Source organism: Pelecanus crispus, chromosome 1, assembly GCF_030463565.1.
Source record: "Pelecanus crispus isolate bPelCri1 chromosome 1, bPelCri1.pri, whole genome shotgun sequence".
NCBI lineage: Eukaryota > Metazoa > Chordata > Aves > Pelecaniformes > Pelecanidae > Pelecanus > Pelecanus crispus.
Window position 1 is genome coordinate 52970879 of NC_134643.1, and position 24787 is coordinate 52995665.

The 24787-nt window shown below is 39.6% G+C and overlaps 2 protein-coding genes across 3 annotated transcripts in view; one reads left to right on the forward strand and one right to left on the reverse strand.

Annotated features, from left to right (window-relative positions):
• The window catches only part of ELK3 (ETS transcription factor ELK3), a 39210-nt gene extending 33073 nt beyond the window's left edge, over positions 1-6137 (forward strand). Inside the window, exons 4-5 of the mRNA XM_075722279.1 lie at positions 936-1058; positions 6039-6137. Coding sequence (XP_075578394.1) covers positions 936-1058; positions 6039-6137 — 222 coding nt within the window. The remainder of the gene's footprint in view (positions 1-935; positions 1059-6038) is intronic.
• A 7089-nt stretch (positions 6138-13226) lies between these two features.
• CDK17 (cyclin dependent kinase 17) overlaps positions 13227-24787 on the reverse strand; it is a 93957-nt gene continuing 82396 nt past the window's right edge. For both annotated transcript variants that reach the window (XM_075708033.1, XM_075708024.1), the window contains 10 exons: positions 24375-24469; positions 23574-23636; positions 20350-20473; positions 19223-19343; positions 18578-18675; positions 18155-18260; positions 17286-17328; positions 15948-16038; positions 15633-15710; positions 13227-15179 (listed from right to left, as the gene is read on the reverse strand). In XM_075708033.1, the coding sequence (XP_075564148.1) occupies positions 15142-15179; positions 15633-15710; positions 15948-16038; positions 17286-17328; positions 18155-18260; positions 18578-18675; positions 19223-19343; positions 20350-20473; positions 23574-23636; positions 24375-24469 (857 nt within the window). In that variant the 3' untranslated portion in view covers positions 13227-15141. The remainder of the gene's footprint in view (positions 15180-15632; positions 15711-15947; positions 16039-17285; positions 17329-18154; positions 18261-18577; positions 18676-19222; positions 19344-20349; positions 20474-23573; positions 23637-24374; positions 24470-24787) is intronic.

Genomic DNA, 24787 nt, shown 5'->3' on the forward strand with positions numbered 1-24787 from the left:
TCAAATTCCATTAAGTGCTTTGCTAAATAGGCCTGATTTTGATAATTGGCATGAAGATTACTGTGAGATTAACTCATAATGCCAAAGACTGTTCAAAACTGTCACATCACTTTCATGTTCTTTTTTGGAAAGATAAAAGTTACTCTGGATACAGAGTAATTCATGTGATTCTTCCTTTGAATGGAGATTTGCATGTGCTTTAACTCTACCTACCCTCCAATTGTGCTTTAGAAGTGCTGAGAGCATTCTGAGCAATCCTTGTGCACCATGGCACTGGAAAGAGCCAGCTCCGAGTTGGGAAAAGCCTTGAATTCTTGCCATTTTGGTTCTTTTCAAACAATTAACTGTGCTCCCCGCCATCTCTCTGGGCACCCAACCCACACACCTGCCTCTTGCTGCATCAGCCTGTGCATTGCCAGTTTCTTGAATCTTCTTCCATTTTGAACAGCTACCATCAGAGAAGTAAACGTCAAAGGCCAGCAGTGGCTCTTTTGGGTTGACACACAATTGCATTAATGCTTCAAAAGTTGCAGTCAGTTAAAGCAATTGCTGCCCTTCAAAAGGAAAAAAAAATATTCTGGAGGAGACTAGGCTGTGTTTACAGACATTCAGGCATGCATAGTATTTTATATAGTTGCATGAGTGTTGTTCAAATAAACAATAACTGTGCTTCTGCTTAAGCAAATCGCAATAGAAATGAAATCAATTTGTGTATGAAGGAGTTTTAAATGTGCAGGTATCCAGTATTGACCGCTGCGGAAACAGGATGCAGGGCTGGATGGGCAGTTGCTGCTGGCCAGTATTCTTGGCATGCTGTATGTCTGAATTCACTGGGAAAAAGAGCCAGTAGGTGAAGTGTAAGACTTTAGGGGTTGTAACTACCGTACGGGGCTGTATCTCCTGAGCCATGATCATGGGCTTTTTTTGTCTTGCAGACCCCAAATGGATTATTGCTGACCCCAAGCCCGCTGCTGTCTAGCATTCATTTCTGGAGCAGCCTCAGTCCTGTTGCTCCTCTGAGTCCTGCCAGGCTGCAGGGACCAAACACTCTGTTCCAGGTAGGTCTTCCCAATGCACAGATTTAATTTCTGAAAGCGCACATGTGGAAGAGACATCAGGGAAACATCCCCTCACATCAGTCTGGAGCTTCTCAAATCGTTTGAGACAATATGGCAGTTCAGTGGCAATTTTTAAAGAGAGCCCTATTTACTTGTACCCTTTTTAAACCCTTGGCAGCACAGTCAGAACCTACAGGGCAGTCAATGTCTACTGCAGCAAGCACACACAAATAAATGCTGCACCCCAGTAAGGGTAGTGTCCTGGTTTCGGCCAGGGCACTCTGAACCTGAAGGCTCCATTTCCAGTTCTCCTGCAAATTAGCTATGTGTCCTCAACCAAATTACTTCATACCTCTAGGCACGACCTCTCCATATGTAACAGGAGAAAGGCAGCATTGTCCCCTCTCTCTCATGGGTACTGGGAGAGTAAAAAAAATCTCAAAGTTTTACAGAGATGTGGTAGATACAAAAGTTATTAAGTAAACTGTGATGGCCACAGCACTCAGCTGCAGCATGCACTTGAGGCTTAGGAAGAGGGTGATGGGGATGGTATTAGCAGCTCCAGCTGTAGCTGCTGCAAAACAGCTGATTTGGTAAGTCACAGAATAAATTATGTTGATCAGCTGACTGGCAAGAAGGACAAGAAGCTCATGGCCATCTGAGCAGCTGAAGAATGTAGGGATACCCCTGGAATTAACTCCCCGACTGCCGTGGAGGGCCAACACTAATGGAGGAGGGGACTGCTGCTAGACAGGCACCCCGTGTTAGTCTCTGAACCTTCAGGGAGGGAGACTGATTGCCCAACTCCAGGGCTGGGCTTTAGCTCAAGTCCTCTGCTCAGGTACGTTCCTCACTGGAGTGGTAAGTCCTTCTACCTCCAGTGGGACAGCTGAGCATGGAGCCCTAGGGCTCCTTATCTGTGTTTCAGATAAACTTATTTATCCCTATTGGACCTTAGTTTTGCACACGTGGTTAAAAACAGCCAGACATTTTCATTTGAGAGGGAATCGTCTGAGCCATCGCCTGGAATGAGCTTGTACAGACATACGTGGCCACCCCCCGCAGGAGCTGAAAGTGGAGAGTGGCCTTGGCTCTGTCCCCTCTGAGAGACCCAAATGGCCTTCTGTAAATTATGTCTGATTCAGGCGAAGGCCACAATGACAAGTCTGTAGAGGATAAAGCTTTATTCTAACAGCCAAATCGGAAATGACAATCATGGCTGAGGCCCAGCCAAGCCCACTGAGAACTGCTGGGTCGTCCCGCGTAGGTGTCGGGGCAGAGCTCTCCCCAGGCTGCCTGCACAAGCCAGCCCACGCTCCATGCAGCTAGTCAGGGAATGGAGGAAAAAGCTGGAGCTGCTTCACAAGTTGCTTTTGCTTTCACCTGGTCATTTGCACTGGGAGTCAGAAGAACAGCCTGCCTGCCTGCCTCTGCACCCTTGCCTGCTGGTTTGCATGCAGGAGAGTTCAGGCTCCTGTATTTCTTTTTCTTTCAGGTGTGTGCTGCTTTTCACAATAGCACTATGCTTGGCACTACCTGTAGTTCTTCAGTACTAGGTATTTGTGTAAGTACAAGGACCAGGGTGGGATCCATCCACGTCCACAGTCCAGCTAAGCCCCGGACAAGCCTATGGGAAAGTATGGTCCCTCCCTTAATAAACCAGGAGCCTGTTCATAGAATCATAGAATGGTTTGGGTTGGAAGGGACCTTGAAAGGTCATCTAGTCCAACCTCGGGCCCCCTCCCCCCCCCAAATGAGCAGGGACATCTCCCACTAGATCAGGTTGCTCAGAGCCCTGTCCAACCTGACCCTGAATACTTCCACGGGTGGGACATCCACAGCTGCTCTGGGCAACCTGTTCCAGTGTTTCACCACCCTCATTGTAAAAAATTTCTTCCTTATATCCAGTCTAAATCTACCCTCTTTTAGTTTAAAACCATTACCCTTGTCCTATCGCAACAGGCCTACTAAAAAGATTGTCCCCATCTTTCCTGTAGGCCCCCTTTCAGTACTGAAAGGCCGCAATGAGGTCTCCCCGCAGCCTCCTCTTCTCCAGGCTGAACAACCCCAACTCTCTCAGCCTGGCCTCATAGGAGAGGTGCTCCAGCCCTCGGATCATTTTTGTGGCTCTCTTCTGGAGCTGCTCCAGCAGGTCCATGCCCTTCTTGTGCTGAGGGCCCCAGAGCTGGACGCAGTACTCCAGGTGGGGTCTCACCAGAGCAGAGCAGAGGGGCAGAATCCCCTCCCTCGACCTGCTGGCCACGCTGCTTTTGATGCAGCCCAGGATTTGGTTGGCTTTCTGGGCTGTGAGTGCGCATTGCCGGCTCATGTCCAGCTTTTCACCCACCAGTACCCCCAAGTCCTTCTCCGCAGGGCTGCTCTCAATCCCTTTGTCCCCCAGCCTGTATTGATATCGGGGGTTGCCCTGACCCTGGTGCAGGACCTTGCACTTGGCCTTTTGAACCTCATGAGGTTCACACAGGCCCACTTCTTGAGCTTGTCCAGGTCCCTCTGGATGGCATCCAGTCCCTCAAGTGTGTCAAATGCACCACTCAGCTTGGTGTTGTCTGCAAACTTGACAAAAAAGGGTGCACTTGATCCCACTGTCTATGTCATTGATGAAGACATTAAACAGTACTGGTCCCAGTACAGACCCCTGAGGGACACCACTTGTCACTGATCTCCATCTGGACATTGAGCCATTGACCACCACCCTCTGGATGCGACCATCCAGCCAATTCCTCATCCACCAAACAGTCCAGCCATCAAATCCATCTCTCCCCAATTTAGAGAGAAGGATGTTGGGGGGGAACATGTCAAAGGCCTTACAGAAATCCAGACAGAGGACATCCGTAGCTCTTCCCTTGTCCACTGATGCAGTCACTCCGTCATAGAAGGCCACTAGGTTGGTCAGGCAGGACTTGCCCTTGGTGAAGCCGTGCTGGCTGTCTCGAATCCCCTCCCTGCCCTCCATGTGCCTTAGCACAGCTTCTAGGAGGATCTATTCCACATCTTCCCAGGCACAGAGGTGAGGGCTTTTCTGGCACCACTGGACATGATTATGTGCATACTCCCTCACCGAGCACGTAGATGCTTATTAACTGGTAAAAACCTCTCCATCGATGCTTATAAGGTGGCAGCAACTCCCATACACCTACACCTATACACCCTTACAGCATATATAGAGCATCACTGAAATCTGCAGTCTCCTTCCACACAATTCACCTTGATATATTAATCTACCTGCAAAGTCTTCCCCTTGAAGCCACGCTGCTGTGTAATTGAACTTATTTTGATGTTTCGTCACTGGTTGGAAATTACCACGTAACTTGAACAGCAAGAGACTTGCACAGAATTGGTTAAATCAAGAAAATGCAGCCAAACTTAAGGACTACCAAGTTAGCTTGAATGAAGTGCTAACTAAATTAAGCGCATTTTCTTTGTTACTACCGTACAGACAGTAGCACTGAGAAGGCGTAGTCAAGTCCCAGATTCCCACTGTATGGAGGCGTATGAATAAAAAGCAGCAGCATCCTGGCCCCAGGGGCTACAGAGACAACAGGAAGACTAAGAGAGCTGGGTTGGGGTGGAGACCAGGGGAAGGATGAAATCGTGATGTTAGCATTGTTTGCATCTCGGGCCGTAGCGCCAGCATGCCACCCGCCTCGACAGACACCAAAGATCACAGAACCCTCTTTTTGTTTGCTTTAGAAATCACATGAAACACATTGTAATTTAGGTGTCTCACTTTAGAAACCCAGCCTAGAAACGAGCGAGCTTGTAATCAAGTTCTGCGTTTTAATTAATCTTGGCAGAAGCGATGGAAACGTTTCCTGAGGTTTGGTTTAGTTAAAACAGAGGGATCAGCTGGTCCCAGCCACACCAGGAGCGTGGTGCCGGCCCCCCGCAGCACACTGCTGAGCCTGCGCTGCTCGGCTGAATTTTTCAGCTGAACGCTGGAAGACAGATCTCATTAACTAACATCTTAGTGGAAGAGTCATCTTGTTACAAGCAGATTGCGTGCACGTGTAGAGGTTGATTACACCACGGTTGACTGTTGAAGGACCGATCTGATAAGGGGTGAAAATACACCATGCACTTAAGACAGGAACTCTTGTTATTCAGCTCGCTCTCGCTCAAGCCAACAGAAACCCAGCGTGGCGTGCTCGCGGAACCGGGCCTCGAGGCCAGATGGGTATCTACCACCGGGATAATTCCTGCCTCATGCTGCAGCAAGTTTGTTCCACCTACTTGCTTTGCTTTTTCTCAGGTCAGATGTTAAGAACTAGTCAATACACGTCACTGCAGGCGAGTTACAGTCAGGATGCTGTCACGAGCTAGGAATATACGGCTTATGTATTGAATTAGTATTTTTTGCACAGTATTTCAGAAGTAGAAGGTTACTACTAAATTACAATGTATTCTGCTTCACATACTGAACGATCCGGCGTACCGAGTTTATGGTTTCTTAGTGAACACAGAGAGAAACTGTAATTACTGGAGAGTAATTTTCCCCAGTTTTGTATTCACAGTTGTACTCTTTCTGCCCTAAAACTGCATCTCAGCTTTCACTTCTGCAAAGCTCTTTCCTGCTTAGCTTTTATGAAGGACAGATGAAAAGCATGGATTTTCATTAATATTTTGTAGATTGAAAAACATTTTTGGAAGCAGAATGGATGGCAAAGATGGCTCTGTAGTATTCACTTTTCCAAGCTGACGACAGCTGTGTTGTTACGTGAACTTTTATATGAAATACAGCCAAGAATAGATTTGCACATCCCCATACGTTTACAAATTATTCAGGTTTCATCCTCTATTTTACATTCCTAATGGCTGAGGCAGGCATTTGGTACGTATCTTCCTGTATAGAAATGACAAGTCTTGAAACCATCTGGAGTCGGTTGCTAATGCTAAATGCATGTGCTTCTGGGCTGAATGCTTCGAGATAAAGAGTAATTTTTACCTTTTGGCCTCTTACAGTTTCCAACTCTGCTAAATGGTCACATACCAGTGCCACTCCCCAGTCTGGACGGAGCCTCTTCTCCAGTACTGCTTTCTCCAAATGCTCAGAAATCCTGATGACGCCTCATCACGCCAAGGACTTATTGGTGGATTTAACACTTCATTCCTATGGGCTAGTTTTTCCTGTGTCATGAGAAGGACATTGTGAAACCCTCTATTACTTTGGTTTGCACTTTTCATTACATGGATAATCTACTTTTATTATGTTAGCATTTTTAAACAGTGTTTATATATAAAAGTATATATAAATCTGTTTTGCATTAAATGAATTATAATTTTTTTATATCATAGCTCTCAAGTGTTGAACACTTCTGTTGTTGATGAAGTACTTTTCTTAATGGATTGCAACAATGTATCTAATAAGGATGTGAAGCTTCTTTTTAATCCCTTTTTCTGCATATTATGCATTGTGCTTGTGTAAACTATAACCGGCTGTGCCTTCTTTTGCATAATGTCATGTAAATGATTTATATATTTTCTAGTATTAAGATAAAAAGTTGAAAGACAAAACTAGTATTGAACAGCCCTATGGTAGTATTTCAGTATTTTCTCCACGGATAGGCCATATGATGCAGTGTATTCATGTAACTTTGTATTAAGTGCTTTCAAATTGCATGAAAATAGCCTTGTAATTTTTCTTTGCTGAAGTGAAAAACGTAATCAACGTTACAGTCAGGAGATGCATTTAGGAGTAACAAAGCCACATTTTACACATTGATGCCCAAGTTCTTCTGGGGAGTTGCAACAGGGAGGAACCGGGCTGCGTATATTCATGAGACATTTCCAGCAGTTGAGAATACTTCTGTAGAAAAGGAGACGTTGCTCAGAATTTATTTGGCCGATACTTCTTACGAACTGTCAACATTACAGCTGGAAAGACTGCAGGTATCTCTGTCCTCCCAGGGAATGAGGATCATTCCCGATAGAGAATTTCCAGGTGCTTTGTTCAGTCGTGCCAAGTGCCTTCTACTATTTCCCTGGAAAGATGATTCTAGCTACTAAAGCTCTGAAGGTCACATTTTCCCTTCCCCCAAAGCTGGAAAAGTTACAGGACTGTAAATTAATGCCTGGTGCTTGTAAAGAGGCATACTGTACATGTGGGATGTTTATGTATAAACATCTGAATTCTGGATTAAAACCCAGCACTGTGTTACTCTATACTTGCAACTTGAACTTACTGGGTATGTCCTCTACCTTGAGGTGATGGCTGAGTCATCTAAATGTCAGGTTAGGATTAGGCTAGACTCCCTGGCACCACAGATTCTAATCTTGGCAGGGCTGATGCAAATCTTCAGTTTTCTGAGGTGGCTAAATTGGGTTGAATGCAGCTTTACCATGCAGGATTTTCAGATGAGACCTTCAAAAACCAAACCAAAATCAGAATCCCGTTTGCTACAGGTCATTAGAGCTTCTACTTCGCTTTCTGGCCAAGCGGCTGGTGAAAAGTCTGTTCTTTTTGAAATTCATGCAGTGCGTTGTCTGCTGATTTTCTGTTTGGATGCATTTCAGTGATGATGTGTGTAGTTAATTGTAAAGTGCTTTTGGATCCTTCAACCTGAAAGGTGCTAAATAAACATTTTATTAATGCAGTTCTGCTGTTGAAAAGCCATTTTTGGGGCAGAGGTAGTCTGACAAAAGACAGCAGGAATTTTCCTCAGGCTTCTGGGTTGCACAAGCAAAAATGACTCCTCAGTTTCACTCGCAGTAATTAATGGGATAAAAACCTGCCATGTCTGTATGGAGTACCAGTGCTGATAAACAGAGCAATTCGGTGCAAGATGTAAGGAAAAAGAACAAAACACATGGGAAGTCACTCATTGGAACCCACATTTTAAGAGCTCCAAGAGGTACCACCCCGAGGAGTCAAAACAAGAAGATGAACCTATGCAAAATTTGTGAGTGAAGGGAAATTTTCTACTAAGTAAAATCAGAATAGGTTGCAAGAAAAGGCAGCATGTAACTGATGGGATTGACTAATCTAGTGGAGATTAAATCACAAGGGCTCGCAGGTCGAACATTCCTCTTTCAGTGGATTCCTCCCAGCTACACGGAATATTTTTCAGTAACTAAGTTACAGAGAGGCAATTATTCACACTCTAGAGCCAACTCTCATCTCATTTTTAAATAAGGACGAGTGCCTACTTCAGTAAAGTCTCGCCTTGTACATGCCAGGATAGCTAATGGGAGAAGGAGGCATAGAGATGAAGTGTTTCTCACTATGAATTTAAAAAGTATAGATAGATACTCATGAAAATTTGGTCCTTGACTTAGTAAGAAGTATTGAAAACCACACTGCAAAAAAACCCAGATGAACATGAGAGGAGGGAGTGTGTGTGAGAGAAGAGATTCTTAAAAGAAAAAGCATCCAGATTTGCATGACTTTATTTCTTCCAAGGTTTTACTATTAATAAGGCAGATTTTTTTCTTTTCAAAAGGCTCAAAACACCTCCACACACACCCCCACACCTCCCCTCCCACCCTCCTGCCCCTTAAGTGACTTTGCTTTTCTTTCAAAGAGCAGAAAATAGCAAGTCTGGGACAAAAATCTGTTTCAACAAATTGCAGTAAAGGATCTGAGAGAATCCAATAAAACCTTAGGGACGACACGCAGAAACAGGAAAGTAGTCCTGTCTTCTCATCTCTGAGAGAATAAAAAATAGCAACGGAATCTTCTTTTGCTAGTTGACTTCTCAGTTAAAAAAAAAAAAAACCACAAAAGGTTGTCAAAATGAAATCTGCCTTCCAAATTGGTCAATTATGTGGAACAAAAATTCTTCATACTGGGGACAAAATGAAATATTTATACAAAGAAGTCCAGCCTCTGAAGTCTAACACTTACCTAAAACACTAGATTATTATGCCTTATGCTTTGAAGAAAATATTCTATTGGTAATTTTCTATTGAATTTTATTAAGCTATCTTTTTAACTGTAGAGGAAAATCAAATAAATGTTTTTAAAATAAATACCGTGAAAGCGTCAATATTTCTGTGGCATGGAGAGCTCCAAGCCAACAATCCTGGGGAACAAAACAGGAGTTATTCTCTCTTCAGTATTCTTGGTGCTAATTGCAATTTGATCACACTTGAGGGATTTTTTGGATAGATTGACACTTTATTGCTGCTTCAGCAACTCACAAAAAGTTTTCAATATTATATAGGCTGGGTGCACGATTAGGCTATTTTTGGCTTACCTTGACATTGTTTTTTCAGAAAAGTAGGTATCCACCAGTAGGGCCACAGCTACTGGGTAGCTTTGCCAAGAGATTGCACACATCTTCTGTCCTGGCACAGGTCAGTGGCTTCAGTTCTAAAGAAAACTTTAAAGGTGGGTAAAACAGTGACGGGTGATAACCAACTACAGAAAAAAAAAGATGTGACGTGTCCATTACATCAACAAAGAACAATTTGTTTTGTCTGAAGAAAACTAGCCTCATCAGACAGGCACTTGCCAATCTGGAAATACCTACCAAAGAAGTAATGAACTGTCAACAAGATGACTGTTTAAAGAGGAGATTGTCCTTTAAAACAGACCATTGAATTTAATTTTAACAGGAACAAGTCTCTACATTAAGGGGCCGTGTGATCTTGTGCCTACAGGAAGCATCTTTAGAAGCCATCATGACCACCAAATGAATTTAGAACAGGCACAGTAACTACAGGTAGTCTTTTATGTAAGGGCATCGCTGTTCCTTTCAGATCTCAAGACTGTCTCTATATCCTGTAGGTTAAACAAGCACAGGTCGCTCAGATTTAAGCATACCTCTATGAAGTCATCAGAAAACAACTTTTGAAATCCCTTTTAGCCCCAAACTGTAACTGCTCTTACCAATTAATATGTGAGTGCTCTGCCTACACAAATGGAGTCCAAACCTATTTCTTGAGGGCAAAGAGATTGACGGCATTAGTGAGGCGGAGTATAAATTTATTTAAATGAAAAAAGGAGAATGAACCTCAGGCAAGGGCTCTGGAAGAATCAGCATCACAGCCTGCCTTGGGGGGCATATTTGTAGAAAAGCATCCTAGAGGACATGACTTTAGGATATGTGGTTTTTTTCTTGAGAGATTCCCACCAGTTCGTGTTCACTCTGCAAGAGGTGCGAATGGATAAACGAAACCTTAATTATTCCTCATGTGGCTCCAGGCCAGCTGCCTCCTCCTGCAAGTTAAGGAAAAGGACATGGAAGAGGGGGAAAAAAAAATTCTTTGAAAAAAACCCCAAGCTCAGGGTGTGAAAGAGGAGCAGGAGGCAGCGCTGAGGCTGCCATGCAGGGGCCTGGAGGGAGGTGCTCCGCAAGAGCACGTTGGAGAGGGGACAGGGAAGAGCATTCTCCCCGGTTTGCAATCCGCAGCGATGGCATTTCCATCAGCAAGAAGATCCCACTGCAGCAAATGAAGGAACTTCATAGCTCTCTGGGGAAAAATGTGTTTCAAGGTATGGCATCCAAGCTGAACAAGTCTCATATTTCATTAGGAGGATCATAAACACAATCTGCTCAGGCAGGCCTGCTTCTTAAGTGATTTTGGAGGATGCAGCCAGGACAATAAATTAAGCAATTATTCCCATCAGTAAGTATGTGCATATGTATGCATTCACAGCTTAAGTTGGCTCAAAAATTACAGAACTTAAATGGGTTAGGGGATTTTAGAAAACACGTGAAAATAATGGAAAATTTTAACGTACACATTTTTCCACCGACATCAATCTTTTCCTTTCAGTTAAGGGAAGAGGCACAGTACAGCCCAGTGAAAACCACACACAAAAGATTTAAAAAAAAAATCTAGAATAGCTAACCTCTAATCCCAGTTCTGACAACACAAATTTCCACTGTGGCCTAGAACAATGGTTTGATTTTTCTGCAACTAAGCTCCACAGATGAAAAGGCTGTACGGCATGAATTACAAAGCCCACATATCTACTTGGCTCTTAGACTTTTCAAAATCATCCTACCTGTACAGCCAGAGCTTACTTTACACTGTACCAATTAGCTATACACTTGTACAGTGCTTCCTTTATGTTTTATCATCTATACTTCTTGTCAGTCTCTTAAATCAGTCTGACATGGATGTTGTTGAAATACATGGATGTTGCTGACCCACATATAGGCTGAAGAGTAGCATTAAATTTCTAACAGTCCAGTCTCTGATATAGAAAAACAAACAAACAAACAACCACCCCCCCCCAAAACCCCTGTAAAAAGTAAGCATTCAAGTTCCTCCCCAAAGTTAAGAAATTTCATAGAAATGTTGCATTTGTTTCAAAGCCAAACTTTACTAAGGGAAAAAAGGTATTGAAATGTGCTAATGACGTGCACAAATTATTTCAGCTCTGCCCCTTAGTGACCAGATAAAATGACCAAATGTCTGTGACCACGTGTTGTCACAGACAAGGTAAGTTCTAATTTTTCTTCAGTGTCACTATAGGCTACAGCTGTGCATTTCCACACCCCAATCTGTTCAGATTTCTTTCAAATCCGACCTTAATTCTGGGTATTTCCTGGGTTTATAATACTTAGCTTGGGGATATTTACAACATACCTTTCATATATTTTGTCCTCAGTAACTGAATGTATTCTTAACCTTAATTCCCTCTTAACGTTGCAAAACAGAAACAACGCACCTTTCTTACATTGAAAAACTCATGCGCAAACAACAAGCAAGCAGCCCAAAGAATGCGACCTTGCAGTTTTTCAAATGATTTGCAAATACAAAGTATGTTGATTCTTTAATAATTGTTTATTTTAACTTTTATTGCCCAATTCAGGGATACACTCTGGCTACTTAATGCTGTGGTAAAGCAGCACAAAAATAACACAGCTGTGTTGAGATGCATGTTCCACTAGAGCACTGCTGAGCAGCTGGTTTGCCCCTTCCGTCTCCCACTCTGTCCTGTCCTGTGAGTTCCCGTCCTCCACCCACCCTTTCCCCCCTTCCACCTTCCACCTGCATGTGCACGCAACCTCATCACCACCTGCCTCTTTCCTCTCTTCAAGCCCACCTTAGTCCTACACACACCTTGGCATTCCTACCCTGGGGTAGATGGGATACACCGGCTATCTTCTAAAAAACATTACTTAATCAGCAACAACTTGCAGGCCATTTCTCATTAACTGATCACTCATCTTCAAGCCAAGGTTGTCATGCCAAATCTTGAAAGTCATCCATTTTTAGTGACTATCTGCTGGGTTTTCATCACGGGTGTGGTCTTCTCCCAAAACGGCCAACAATCCCTACAGTTCTTGGGGACAGTGAAGCCAAGTCCGTAGCGCCTGATGCTGTCAGACAGGAGGCGGAACACTGAACTGCATGAAAAGGATGTCAGAGAAATGCCCAGCGACTTCAGACTCGCTGACTACTGCCCCAAACAGGCAGCTGCCACAGAATTGTCTCTGCTGATGTAGGAATTTCAATTATAGATAATTAAAAAAAAAAACAACCACCAAATTGGCTTGACCACAGATGCCAAGTTTCTTAAGAAATACAGTCTTTAAAGCTACCTCCCAATGAAAACGAATTCACTTGTAGGTCCTTAGGGGGAAAAAAAAAAAAATCTCTTTATAAATAGAGTGCTTTAATTTTATGGAAGATCTTTTCATCTGTAACAAAAAAGCTGAATTCCTACTTGAAATGGAAACCTCCTTTTGTTAGCTGCAGCTGATCCCTTTCTAAATTTATTAATGCACTTCATTTTACCAGTTAAACCTTTAAGTCCTTTACTCATTAGTGTCACATTATTACTTGTTCTTTTATGACCTGTAAAATATTACTGTTCTAGAAATGCTAAATCCCACATTTATCCACAGTGAACGTTCACTCTATATCTTCACTACTTCTGTAAAAAAAGGAGAGGTTTTTCTGATACTTCTTTCTTCAACACCATCACGTCTACAACATTATTTCCTACAAAGTTAATCAGTATAAAATCTAGATCAGATCCATAGCTACTATAAAAAAATATATAACAACTATTTCAGGACAAAGGTTTTTCATCAGTGCCAAATCTGCCTCTGACACACACGTCACGGTCCCACTGGTACCAGTGGGAGACCCCCGCATGTATCCAAGACACGTATTACGCTCCTAGACCTAGGCAAGACTTCTGATACCGTGTGACATGCAGGATTTGCTTGCTAATAATCAGACTACGGACCATGTTTACAGTAAGATCCTGATCGGCCTCAGTCACGGATGAGTCGCATTACTTTTCACTGCCACTACTTCTGGTTGCATGAATTAATAAGCAGCCCAAGTTAAAACTGATGACTCCCACAACACACAGATCTAGCTAAACATTTCCAACAATGCCCCAAGAACCGCAAGTTCACTTAGTCTGTATTTTTAACAACACAGGGCCTTTGTTATTATAAATTTCAAAACAAAACCAAAGAATTCCACATAATATTTATACTTTCAAAAGTACAATATTAATACAGGTCGGTCAGTTAGAAATAACAGCAGTTTGTTAGGTCTACAAGATTTAACGTAAAACCGGTTTACAAATGCTGAAAAGCAGTAGTGGTCCAATAGTCACCATTACACATGAATTTCTCTCTCCCAGAAAATAAAAAAAATCCCAATTCAAATTTACCAGTATCAATGAAATATTAATAAAACACCCCCAAACATGCCACAATCACTATTCACAAATAAAGTTAAAATGAAATATACAAAAATTCACTTAATACTGTTAAATAACAATAAACTACAAGATTTCCTGAACAGAAATGGTAGGACCCCTGAATGTTTTACAGTGAATGTCAGGAAAAATTAAGTTACCTATGACTATTTTCATGATATACCAGCCAAAGATTTACATGACCATTTCAAAATATACCAATAAAGATTTACAGTCTCTTTAAGATGCACTAAACAAATAGGTTCATAAAGGTGAACACAAATGCTTAAAAATACTGTAACCATCACCAAGGGTGTACTTATGATACTCACTGAGATGCATAAGCATAGTAGTAACATGTTTACTATCTCTGGTAAACAGATAACATCTAAGATCTGAAAAACTTGCTAAGTTCCCATTGTAAAAGCTCTGTAGTATAGTGAGTTCTTATCAAGTACAAACTTGCATCTTTCCAGTTGATTTCAAGTGAATAATGCACAAATGGGACAGCAACAAGGTGGGAAAAGTGTGACGTTATTCCCATGTTCTTGTAATTAGTTGTCCTGTTCCTCTGTAACAAAATTCTCAATTTCAAAAGTAAGCCAGGGTCCAAGGTATATGAATCATCTTTTTACTATTTGTATTTCTATGTTAAAAACAAGGTAAAAAAGTCATCGCTTCTGCAGGCCCCGTGTGCACAACAATGTGCAAATATCTTATGCTGGAGTAAGCCTGACAAAATTTATCATCCAGTCTCCATGCTCTAATTTATCAATAACTAAGTAGAATCTGAGAGCAAATAGTTACTGTTCACTTGTTTGAATCAACTTTCACACCATGTGCTTTTCAAAAACATAATATGCATTATAATTTTTCAACTATTTCAACACATACTTCCAATGTTAAATAAGGAATTAAGTGCCATGAACTTAGAGCATTAACGATGGTTCACCTATAGCCAAGCAAAGCTATGTTTACATTCCAGGAAACACTGCAGTTTAAGAAATACAAAAAAACCCCGCAGCAGTAGAACATTTTATGAAGAGAAACAGATGCATTCACATATTATAAAGCCATTGCAACTTCTTCAGGCATGGAACTGTTGTGTTAACTATACAGACAGTAGTTATTTAGCAGCAATGATTCCGCAATAAATAATGCACTGTGTTTCTCAGTCCTGCACAAAAATTGCAGCTACAGTTACATCAACAGCTGTAACCTACTGGCTCTAGTGGCAGAGGAGACCTTAAAACCAACTGTACAAAAAATTGTCACACTGTGACAACAAATATAAAAACATAATCTGCAGGTTGGAAATAAAAAGACTCCACTGTGAAGAGGACAGTGTAGACAAACTGCAATTCCAAGTCCACCAACAGAGAGCACTGCCTTCAGATCCGAGTCCTTGATCGATAGGATAGGCTTGGGCTTGACTCTGCATCGCCCACTTTAAAAAAGCATGCTCTGCCTTCTGTTCTTCCCATGTCCTACAACAGAACAAGGACCATGGTAAGAAACTGAAGCATTCACACAACAGAGTATTCCGTTATTATCCACATCTTCTGTCTTTCTATTTCAAGAGCATATTCTTTGTGCTTAAACCAGTATCAGGATCTTTCTTTTAACTGCCCTTGTTGCACTTCTGGTTTGTTTTGGGTTTTTTTTTTTTTTTTTAAAACTTTGCCACCATTCACCCACACAGTAATGGTCTGAAACTCCAAGACATTCTCATATTAACAGCCCCCCTGCCCATCCCTAGTAAAACTCATCTCCTTCTGTGCATTTAGCTTATATGTCTCTACAGGAATCTGAACAAATCATTCTTGATATTTGTTTGAGTACATTCACACAGACCAATTTAGCAAAGTATTTTTCAGTTCTGAATGTCTCTGGCACAGCCTTCCATTTGCAGATATGAGAAAAGATTAAGCTTTCCATACCTGTCTCTGGGTAAGTGGAATTTCGAAAGCCAGGGTCTTTTTGCAACTGAATCTCTTTTAGACTGAATATTGAAACACCTGGAATGCAACAAAGAAATTAATTCACATCCAAACGTAACTATGCATTATTGAACAAAGTTCTACTCTTAATTATACAGTTTAGATAAAAAAAAAAAGTTTACTATTCCCAAATATTTAACTCAACATATACCAGACTTCTTTAATAGATTAGACTTCAGAGTTTTTCCTTAAGCAATGTACTTAGCTTTAATGTACTATCTCAACAATACTCTGCTACTTTACTATTCCTCTTACTTTCAGGCAAAGTGTGTATTCTTGTTCCAAGACTTCTGAAGTATGCATGTTTCATGGCCTCCTCTGCTGAAATTCTCTTCTTCGATTCATACTATTAACATAAAAGGATACAAGTGTGTTGGTTTTCATTAAAAAACTCTTGGCATCAAGTGATTTCATCAAAGGGAGAAACAGAGTTCTACTTGCTCAGTATTTCCCGCCAACTCACTAGGACAAATTTGTTTTCATTACTTTTATTTCACACATGAAAATCTAACATACATTATCTAAATCAGTATTATCAACATAGAACAAGATTGCTAAAATAGCCAAAATAACTGCTGTAAATGGATTTAAGTCAAAAATATACTTAATCTTTATTTATAGATGTAACAATGATTAGATGACAGACTTCTGTCCACATTATATTCTAATATTAAATTGCAATTAAATGCTACTACATGAGAACACAAAAGTTTTCTAATTCGATGGACTATGCTGCAGAGTTTTGCATAAAATGGAACTTCAGACAACATGGTCTTCAATCTGTGCTCAAATGTCTCCTGCTTGGCATATGAGGACATCTGGACAAAGATGCAGACATTTAAAAAGCTGTATACAAATAAGAACAAAGTCCAAACAAGGACTGCAAGTACTGTTCTGACACAATGTGTAAACAGCTGAAGACCTGATGTAGAATTTAAATCACAGGCTGCAAAGCAGAGTAACTGCACTCCACCTTAACGTACTAAGAATTTATAACGCCATGAAGTTAAGTGCTTCTGCATCTACTCAAAAACTTAAGAGTTGGCCTTCCATCTTGCTTCCCCTCTTCTCGCTTCTGGCTCATTTTTAATACAGATTAAAAGATGAAACCCACATACCACTTCACTTTTTGAATCCAGTTTGCAAGATCAAAGAGTACCTTACACCTTAGTAACTGCTTCTCTAGAAGTAAGCTAAGTTCATCATTACAGAAATTTAGTATCTGTATTCAGAAGTTCTGTTTTAATACCATATTTCACAAGAAATTTAGTTTTTTCAGGGAATTGCTAACATAGAATCAATTCTACTTTTACAAAAAGTAGTAAGAGAAGAAATCACTTCGGGGGCGGGGGGGACGGGGACGGGGGGACAGGGGACACACACACACCCCCCCATCAGGTTTTAAAATCTTAACAGTACACAGGCCTCCCAAAACTGTCAATCTTCCCAAATCTATCATCCATTACAGACTCAGCTGCATATTCCACTTATATAGATCTAACAGATACTATAGATTCTCATACATTTTGTAAATAATATATTAAAACTCTAAACTTCCCCTTTTATAAAGTAAAGCCACAAAACATATCTTACTTGAAGGAACTTCGCTATCAATTCAATTCCTTCTGTGTCTAGCCTAAAAATAAAAATATTTTAAAAAATTAAAACAGGTATTGAACTAAACGTACAAAAGCAAAACTGCAAAGCAACTGACTTCATTAAATGATAACAAACCTGAAAATTAAATTTAAACATGGAAACACTTTCACCTAAACAACTTTTCTGCATGTTAATGTGTATACACACTTGTGTATACACACAAGTACCAGTATCTCAGAACAAGACTATTTGAAAAACAGGGGGCACAGACAAATCCTGTGTTTTGGACTGTGATTTACTAGGTTGACCTGGATCATCTATTTCAGCAAAAAAAATTTTTTTTAAAAAAAAAAAAAAAAAAACAAACCCTAACACTACTCATTTACTAGAAGGACACAATGTTAGATCTTTTTCTTCAGAGTCAATAAAACTGTTGCAGTCTTTGTCATAAAGTTTATTTATAGTAACTGTGCAGATCCTTCAAATTCCTCATAATGGTTTCAGAATGATTTTAAGAGACTACTTAAGGAAAATTTGCCATTTTAACAATGGGCCTATTATATAATAGAAGAGAATTTGGGTTATTTAGAAAGTGCTGTGTCAATACTCCTACTATGCAGGCATTATTAATTGGAGTTTATAATTCTATAGGTCATTAAGGAGCTGTGGTACCTTGAATGATATTAGACAAAGTAATCACATAGTACCAGGATTATGCTTTGCGTTAATGTCTGCCCACAATAACACAACTGATGTGTAGTTTTCCAGCATTCAGTAGCAGACCGTACTTGGAAACATGTTCACATTTACAAATATGCAAAGCCACGAGGATGCATATTTTCTATTAATAAAACACAAAGTACCTTGGTGCATGGTTGATGAGGGGTTGTGGTTTATACTTAGGAAAGTTGTAGTTTCTAAATTCATCACTGGAAGAAATGCCTGGCCATGTTTCTTGACATGGGGTTCCTGTGGTTAAAAAAAGAGCAACAAATCAACTTAAAGAAATATAAAGAAACAACTTTGACATAAATAAGCATTTAATCCTGTAATTTAAACAGGAAAGAAAGAAAGAAAGAAAAAAATCAGCCAGTGAATCTATGTTGTACAAACTCAGCTGTGCACTCAGCTCAATCATTTTTCATCAAGAGTACACTCATTCACCTTAATTACAATGCAATATGAAATATCATTGTTTACAGATAAGCATCTATAGTTCTCATGGAAAAACTATTTAGAAGAACAGACATATAGCATTAACATTACTGCTAAAAGTATCCATTTACCCAGAAGTCTGAAAATTAAGTGCAGTTCATCTTCAACAGTCGAACCAGGAAAAAGAGGCCTTCCTGATGCCATTTCAAAAAATATGCATCCGACGCCCCTTTACAAAAACAGAGAAAAAGATAAATCAGAAACAATCCAACAATTTAATCTTTCAGTTCTTAAATACTTCTGTGATTTCTCTTCAATTAAAGCAAATTATTAAATTAGTTGTTAACCACACACTGCTATTAAAAATATTGTTTTGAAAGATCTGCAACAACAAAAGAACTGTCAAAGACCAAACAAAACCTATGTCATAGCTATATTATATCCTCTTCCTTCAGCTGTCAAGTGTATCAATTGTATTGAAGTTCATAGTAAACTACCACGTCATGATGTCATTAGGAGAATATGTTTGTTTCTTTCCCCTAACACTGGGGGCCTAGTGCCTGCTTACTCTAAGCAACAAAAAGGTACTCTGCATTTTCAGAGAGAAATAATAGCATCTTCCCTGTCTGCCAATCCTTTCTCTAAAAATCTTATTCAGTCGCAGCCTTCAAAAATTCAAAGGATGAGTATTTGAATGCTACTATAAAATAATAAAGACTTGACCTTTTTTCAACTTGACTGAGAACAAAAATTTAATTAGACAAAGCTATACAAACCACATGTCAATTTGAGTTGAATACTCTGAAGATCCGAGGAGAACATCAGGTGGTCTGTACCATAACGTGACAACTTCATTGGAATAGGTCTTTGTAGGAACCGACTTTGCTCTAGCCAATCCTTGGTAAAAAGGGAAAGAGTCATGTGCAGCTTGCTGAAATCTTTTTTTTTTTTTTCATGAAATCGATCAAGAATTCTTAAGAGCTAAATCAACCTTATTATACTTGCTAAATACCTTCCCTTAATGTTCATTAAAAAGCCCTAATAAATACATTTCTACAACTTGTAATCTGCCTCTTAGTATTTACAGCAATCTCATGATCAGCATTTTTAAGCATTGAAGACAGGTAAACAGATCAAAACCTGGGGCAATCCTACAGGTTTCACTGAAACAACAAAACATTAGATCAATGTGACACCTCCGCCCTTTGAAAACCCTTTCCGCACTGTTTCCATTTGAGAATTACGCTGCAAAAGGCAGAAGGCAACAAACAAATAATGAATCGGTGGAGACGGACCAAATCAGTGTTGTATCAGCAGGGGTTTTCTATCCTAATGCTGTCAGTTTGTCAGTAACATCTTCAATAAAATTTAGGTCTAACATTTTAGATGCTATCTTCTGAGCAACTTTCATTCACACACAAGGGGAAAAACCAGTGGTAGAGCAACTTTCAAAGGACCTTCCTGACACAGAAGATAACAGGAAACTGTGAATGCCCCGCTCTACTGGAAATCCCAAAGGAAGCTGGTGTATCAGTGATGAAGTAACACCTGCCAATTTAGCACATGGAGAGACCCTTTCTCTCTCCCGTCATGGTTACTCTGCTTTGGAGTGACTGTGGAGTGTTAGGAAAAGCAACTTGAGCTCCACCTTAAGGATTTGACTAAGTGTACGTTTCAAAGGAAGATGTAGGACTATTTTCAAGCCACAAGTCAAGCAACAGTACTACCTATACATGTATTACTTCAATTACTAATATCCTGTAAAAGGCTGACTTTCATTTTCCATCTGAGAATGCACAAATTCACTACAGACTTGACATTCTCATCCTTCCTTTATAAGGAAAGATGCCTCTCTTCTGCCAAGTGAAGAAAATATTTGTTACAAAATTATTACAGGCCATACCGAAGTCTGCAAGCTTCAGTTCTCCTTTCTCATTAATTAGTAGATTTTGTGGCTTCAGATCTCGATGTAATACCTTTCTCCTATGACAGTATGCCAAACCACGAAGAATCTGGTATAAAAATAGCTACAAAAGAGAACATTTATATAAATTAGACTAAAAATGTTAATCTACACATTACATGACTAAAATAGCGCATCTGGGCACTGTAGAGTTGAGTCTCTGTATTGTAAGCAGGACAAAAATACTTCTCAAAAAGTTACTTTTCCATATAAACACATTCTGAACATCTTCGTTATTGTTTACAGATTTAAAATCCCTTTATGCTAATGCACTGCTTTAACACGATACTTTACAACAAAGATTTTAAGAGCAATTTGTTCTGCTTAACTGAAGAGAACCACAGGGCTGTTTATTTTTAAGTAAGCATTTACCAATGCTCTTCCCCACACTAACGTCTTTAAAGGTAACTGTCTCTGACTGTACTCAAGTTCCCTTCTGCCACAGAATCCCTTCTGAAAATGCAGCTCAGCATCCTTTCTATCTAATTATGCTAAACTATTGGAAAAATACACTCGGATTAACAAGCTCACGAAACATGCAGAAATGGGGAAATGAGGATTACTAAAAGAGCCCATCCGCCTCTGGCATTTATATTCACCCCCTCACCTTGACACACACAGGTTTATTTTAGTCTTTTGGAACAGTGAGCCAAGCAAGCAACTTCAGTCATGCATATTAATGCTGCACATATATAGACACAGAAGTAGTAAGGAACGAAGAAAGGTTTAGCAGAGGGCAGCCAAGCAAGTTTACTGTATCACTGCACTAAGAACTACTATTTTTGTTTCTGTATGTATAAAGGGTCTGATCTTAAACATGGGACTTCTGGGTAGCCATTGCTGGCATTTACCACAAAACAGTCCTCAGCCTGTATAGAAGATCAAATGTACAATGAAAAAATATAGAGCATAATAGAAAGTAATGTTTACCAATGTGACAAATTCAGCATGTAATAGGACTTTTGAGGAGAAACACTAGAATGTTTTCATATGACCATTTTCTAACACATCAGTTTATTTTCGTACCAGGTGACACCACCAAATTCTTTTTCCTAAACTGGAAAAATACACAGCAGGTGTAGTTTACATCCATCTGTTCTTAGTCTGCTTACGTGGGATTTATCTGTTCTAGAAAAAAAGGAATTCGGATCATTTTTTTTCTTTCTTTCTTTTCTTTTTTGAAGAGCAGAATGAGAAGCGACAAGTTTTGTTTCATCTACTCATGTTCATACCAGTGCAGGGGTAGTCAGTCCCAAGTAATATCAACAGGACTGCTGTGGAAATCGATAGCCATCTCTAGCATGCACTGGGACTGTGAGGATTAGTAAAGGCGGCAAAGCAGATTATTCTACAGAAACTGTGGATCTTCACCACAGTTTTGGCATTGATCCTTTTGGCAATGCATAGGATGACATGTATTAGCTCAAAATGTTGTTTGAAACAGTAATACCTGCAGGGATCACACACATCTTTATATTATACATCTTCATTTTGTTAAAACTCAAAAAGCTAGAATTAGCTGAGGAATGTGAGGGGAATGACGACAGGGAGGTGTCTCAAATGATAACAATGACCCAAACCCCCCCAGTTATTGTAAGGTAAGCATCAATGGCTACTAGTTAAGCAGCTGTTCTGGCTTCCCAGTGCCAAAGGTACTGACCATATAAGTCTGCCTTAGGGCACAGCTTAAACCATAGGCAAACAAGGAAAAACGGTGCCTCTGCTTAGCTTGGAATACCACAAGCAGATTCTGCTTGAACTGCACTTAGTACAGGACTCAGCTTCCCACTTAGAGCTTTTCTGTTATTGTTTTTAAGCTTAAAGCACTACTTATTAACTTGTAGTTAATTAATAATTATGGTTTTTGTTGTCTCTGTGAAGTAGATACAAATTAAAGAATTTCCCGTTGCAGGCTCTCAAAGTAAACAAAAGAGTAGGTTAAGGGCAGATGTCTTTCCCTACAGATACTTACTGCAGTATGACAACAGAGTAAAAGAAAAGCTATCCAAAGAGTAACCGCTACCTCGACTGAGTCCCATATGCAATTCAACTAAGCCAAAACCAAGGATGACAACTCTACTGGAATGCACACAAACCCCATCACTTCACAGTATTTAGTACATTGCATTGTCAACCACATTTGTGCCATGTGCTACTGTATAAGAATAAAAGTAATTTTCCTACCATGTGTGCACGCTCCTGGTTTTGTTCTTTATGATCACAGCTTAAAGTTAATTTTTTTCAAGAAGAGTTTCTCAAACTCATCTACCATACAAATAACATAGCAATTATATATGGCTTAATGAAGAGGTTTTGAAGGTACAGTCCAGCACAGGCTGCAACACAGCATGGCGATACTGGTAACCCAGCCTCCTCGGACAACTTCACTCATTTCAAGATAGTATTGTCCTCTGTTGGGATCTTGTTTATAAAGCCATAAGTATTAAAGAACATAAACAGTTATTCCAGTTTTCCAAATCAAAACCTGCTTGTTATGACAGAGGTAACACCTGAACCTGAGTTAGTTTCAGCAGGCCAGACTGCAAACTGAGTCACTTAATCTGGCCACAGCCATAGTTAAAAACAACAGACAATTAAACCTTAAAGAAAGTAATTTCCATTTTATTACTAATGGAAAGATGAACATCATTCATTCTTAAATATGTATTATTAATTTTTTACTTGTGTGGTAGGCAGTGGCATCCAAACCCCACATTCATGATTGAGGCTACATTTTCCTCAGTGTGCATATATAAATTTTATTTGAGGATATACCAAACTACAGACTTAACTTAATAAATTAATATAAAATAATGGAAGCACAAGAAGAGGTCAAGAGAGTTATGAATGTATTATTTTTTAGGGAGTTTTTAATTTTAAAGATATAACTTCAAAGAGAATGAAAACATATAAAATTATATAATCTCTTGTTTTCAGTGCTTTAAACAATTAAAGGTCATCAAAACCTAAGAGAAAGACTCCATCTGTTGTCAAATGTAGTTAAACCAGGCCCAAAGGTCAAAAAGGAAGTTACATTTCTTAGGTCTGTGGGGTTTTTTTTTTCTTAAAAAGCCCTGAACCATGCAGCTCCTGATTATTAAGTTCTCTGAAATTCTTAGAACAGAGAAAGCTGGAAGACAGTAACTGCCACTGAAAACACTCACCTTTACATTGTGCATACTCATGATGTTACCACAGTCATCCATGTACTGCTTCAGATCCTTGTCCTATCAAAACACCATCATCATTGTTCAGTAAAATTGTGGACAACAGATTACGTGAATATTATTTATTGTTAGAACTGAAATAATTCATCAGAAAACTGAGTTTTCTGCAAAAGATGTTCAATGATAAAAAACCTAAAAGCCTGAACATGCAGAAAACTCTGGCTTTCCAGAGGATATAAATATCCGTTTTCCAGCAAGCTGCATCATCTCAGACATTATTGCCTTCTCCTCCATCTCATGTGCCCCACAGTATTTTATGAAATTGCTACATTCTCCGATCACATTGGAAGTGTTTTTCTTTATCCCTCTTATTATGCTTATATATTCCAGCATATTATACAAAAAATATCAATATGTAAAGCTTCAGTGGGAAAGTGAAAAGTCTACAATGGAAGAGGTGAGCAAGTGAGATATGTAATTGTGGACACTTGCTTGAAAAGATTGTTACAAGAAGATGGAATGTGTTGTTTACTTCGACGTATACTTTTTTCCTTAGCTAACTTGTGAGAGTTGCATCACAACAGAAAAATACCATTTGAATAGCATGTGATTATCCTTTTTTACAGTTAATGATTTTGGTACAAGTAGACACTTTGCTCAGGCAGATCACCACTAACTGCTATTAATGAAACTCTGAAAGTTTCTGATTTTTAAAAAAGAGGACAGAATTTTGTTATGTCTGTGTTACTTAGAAACAATAAATCGAATGTAAAGGTCATTAGCTGTTCAAGCACTTACCAGATATTCGAAAACAAGAGTCAAAGACTTGTCTGTGTGCACAATATCATGTAATGTAACAATATTTGCATGCTTCAGATCTTTTAATAATGACACTGCAAAGGAGAATTTTAAGTATAAAATAAATAAATGCAAAACACATGAACAGTAAATGCATTTCTAGCAAGTTCACACAGATAAGCTCTTTATTTTTTAAATGAAAAAGCCACTTTTAAGTAGTCATATAGATTAAGTTAATAAGAAAGGTATTTAATCAAACACCAAACAGACATTTGAGTTACAAACTGTAAACATTTCCTAAATTACACGTTTCAGGCAGAAGTAGCCATTTGGTCAAATGTATTCTGAATCCCTGAAAGTTACTCACTAATAACAGTCTAATTCAGTATAAAATCATCCATTTGTAACACTGC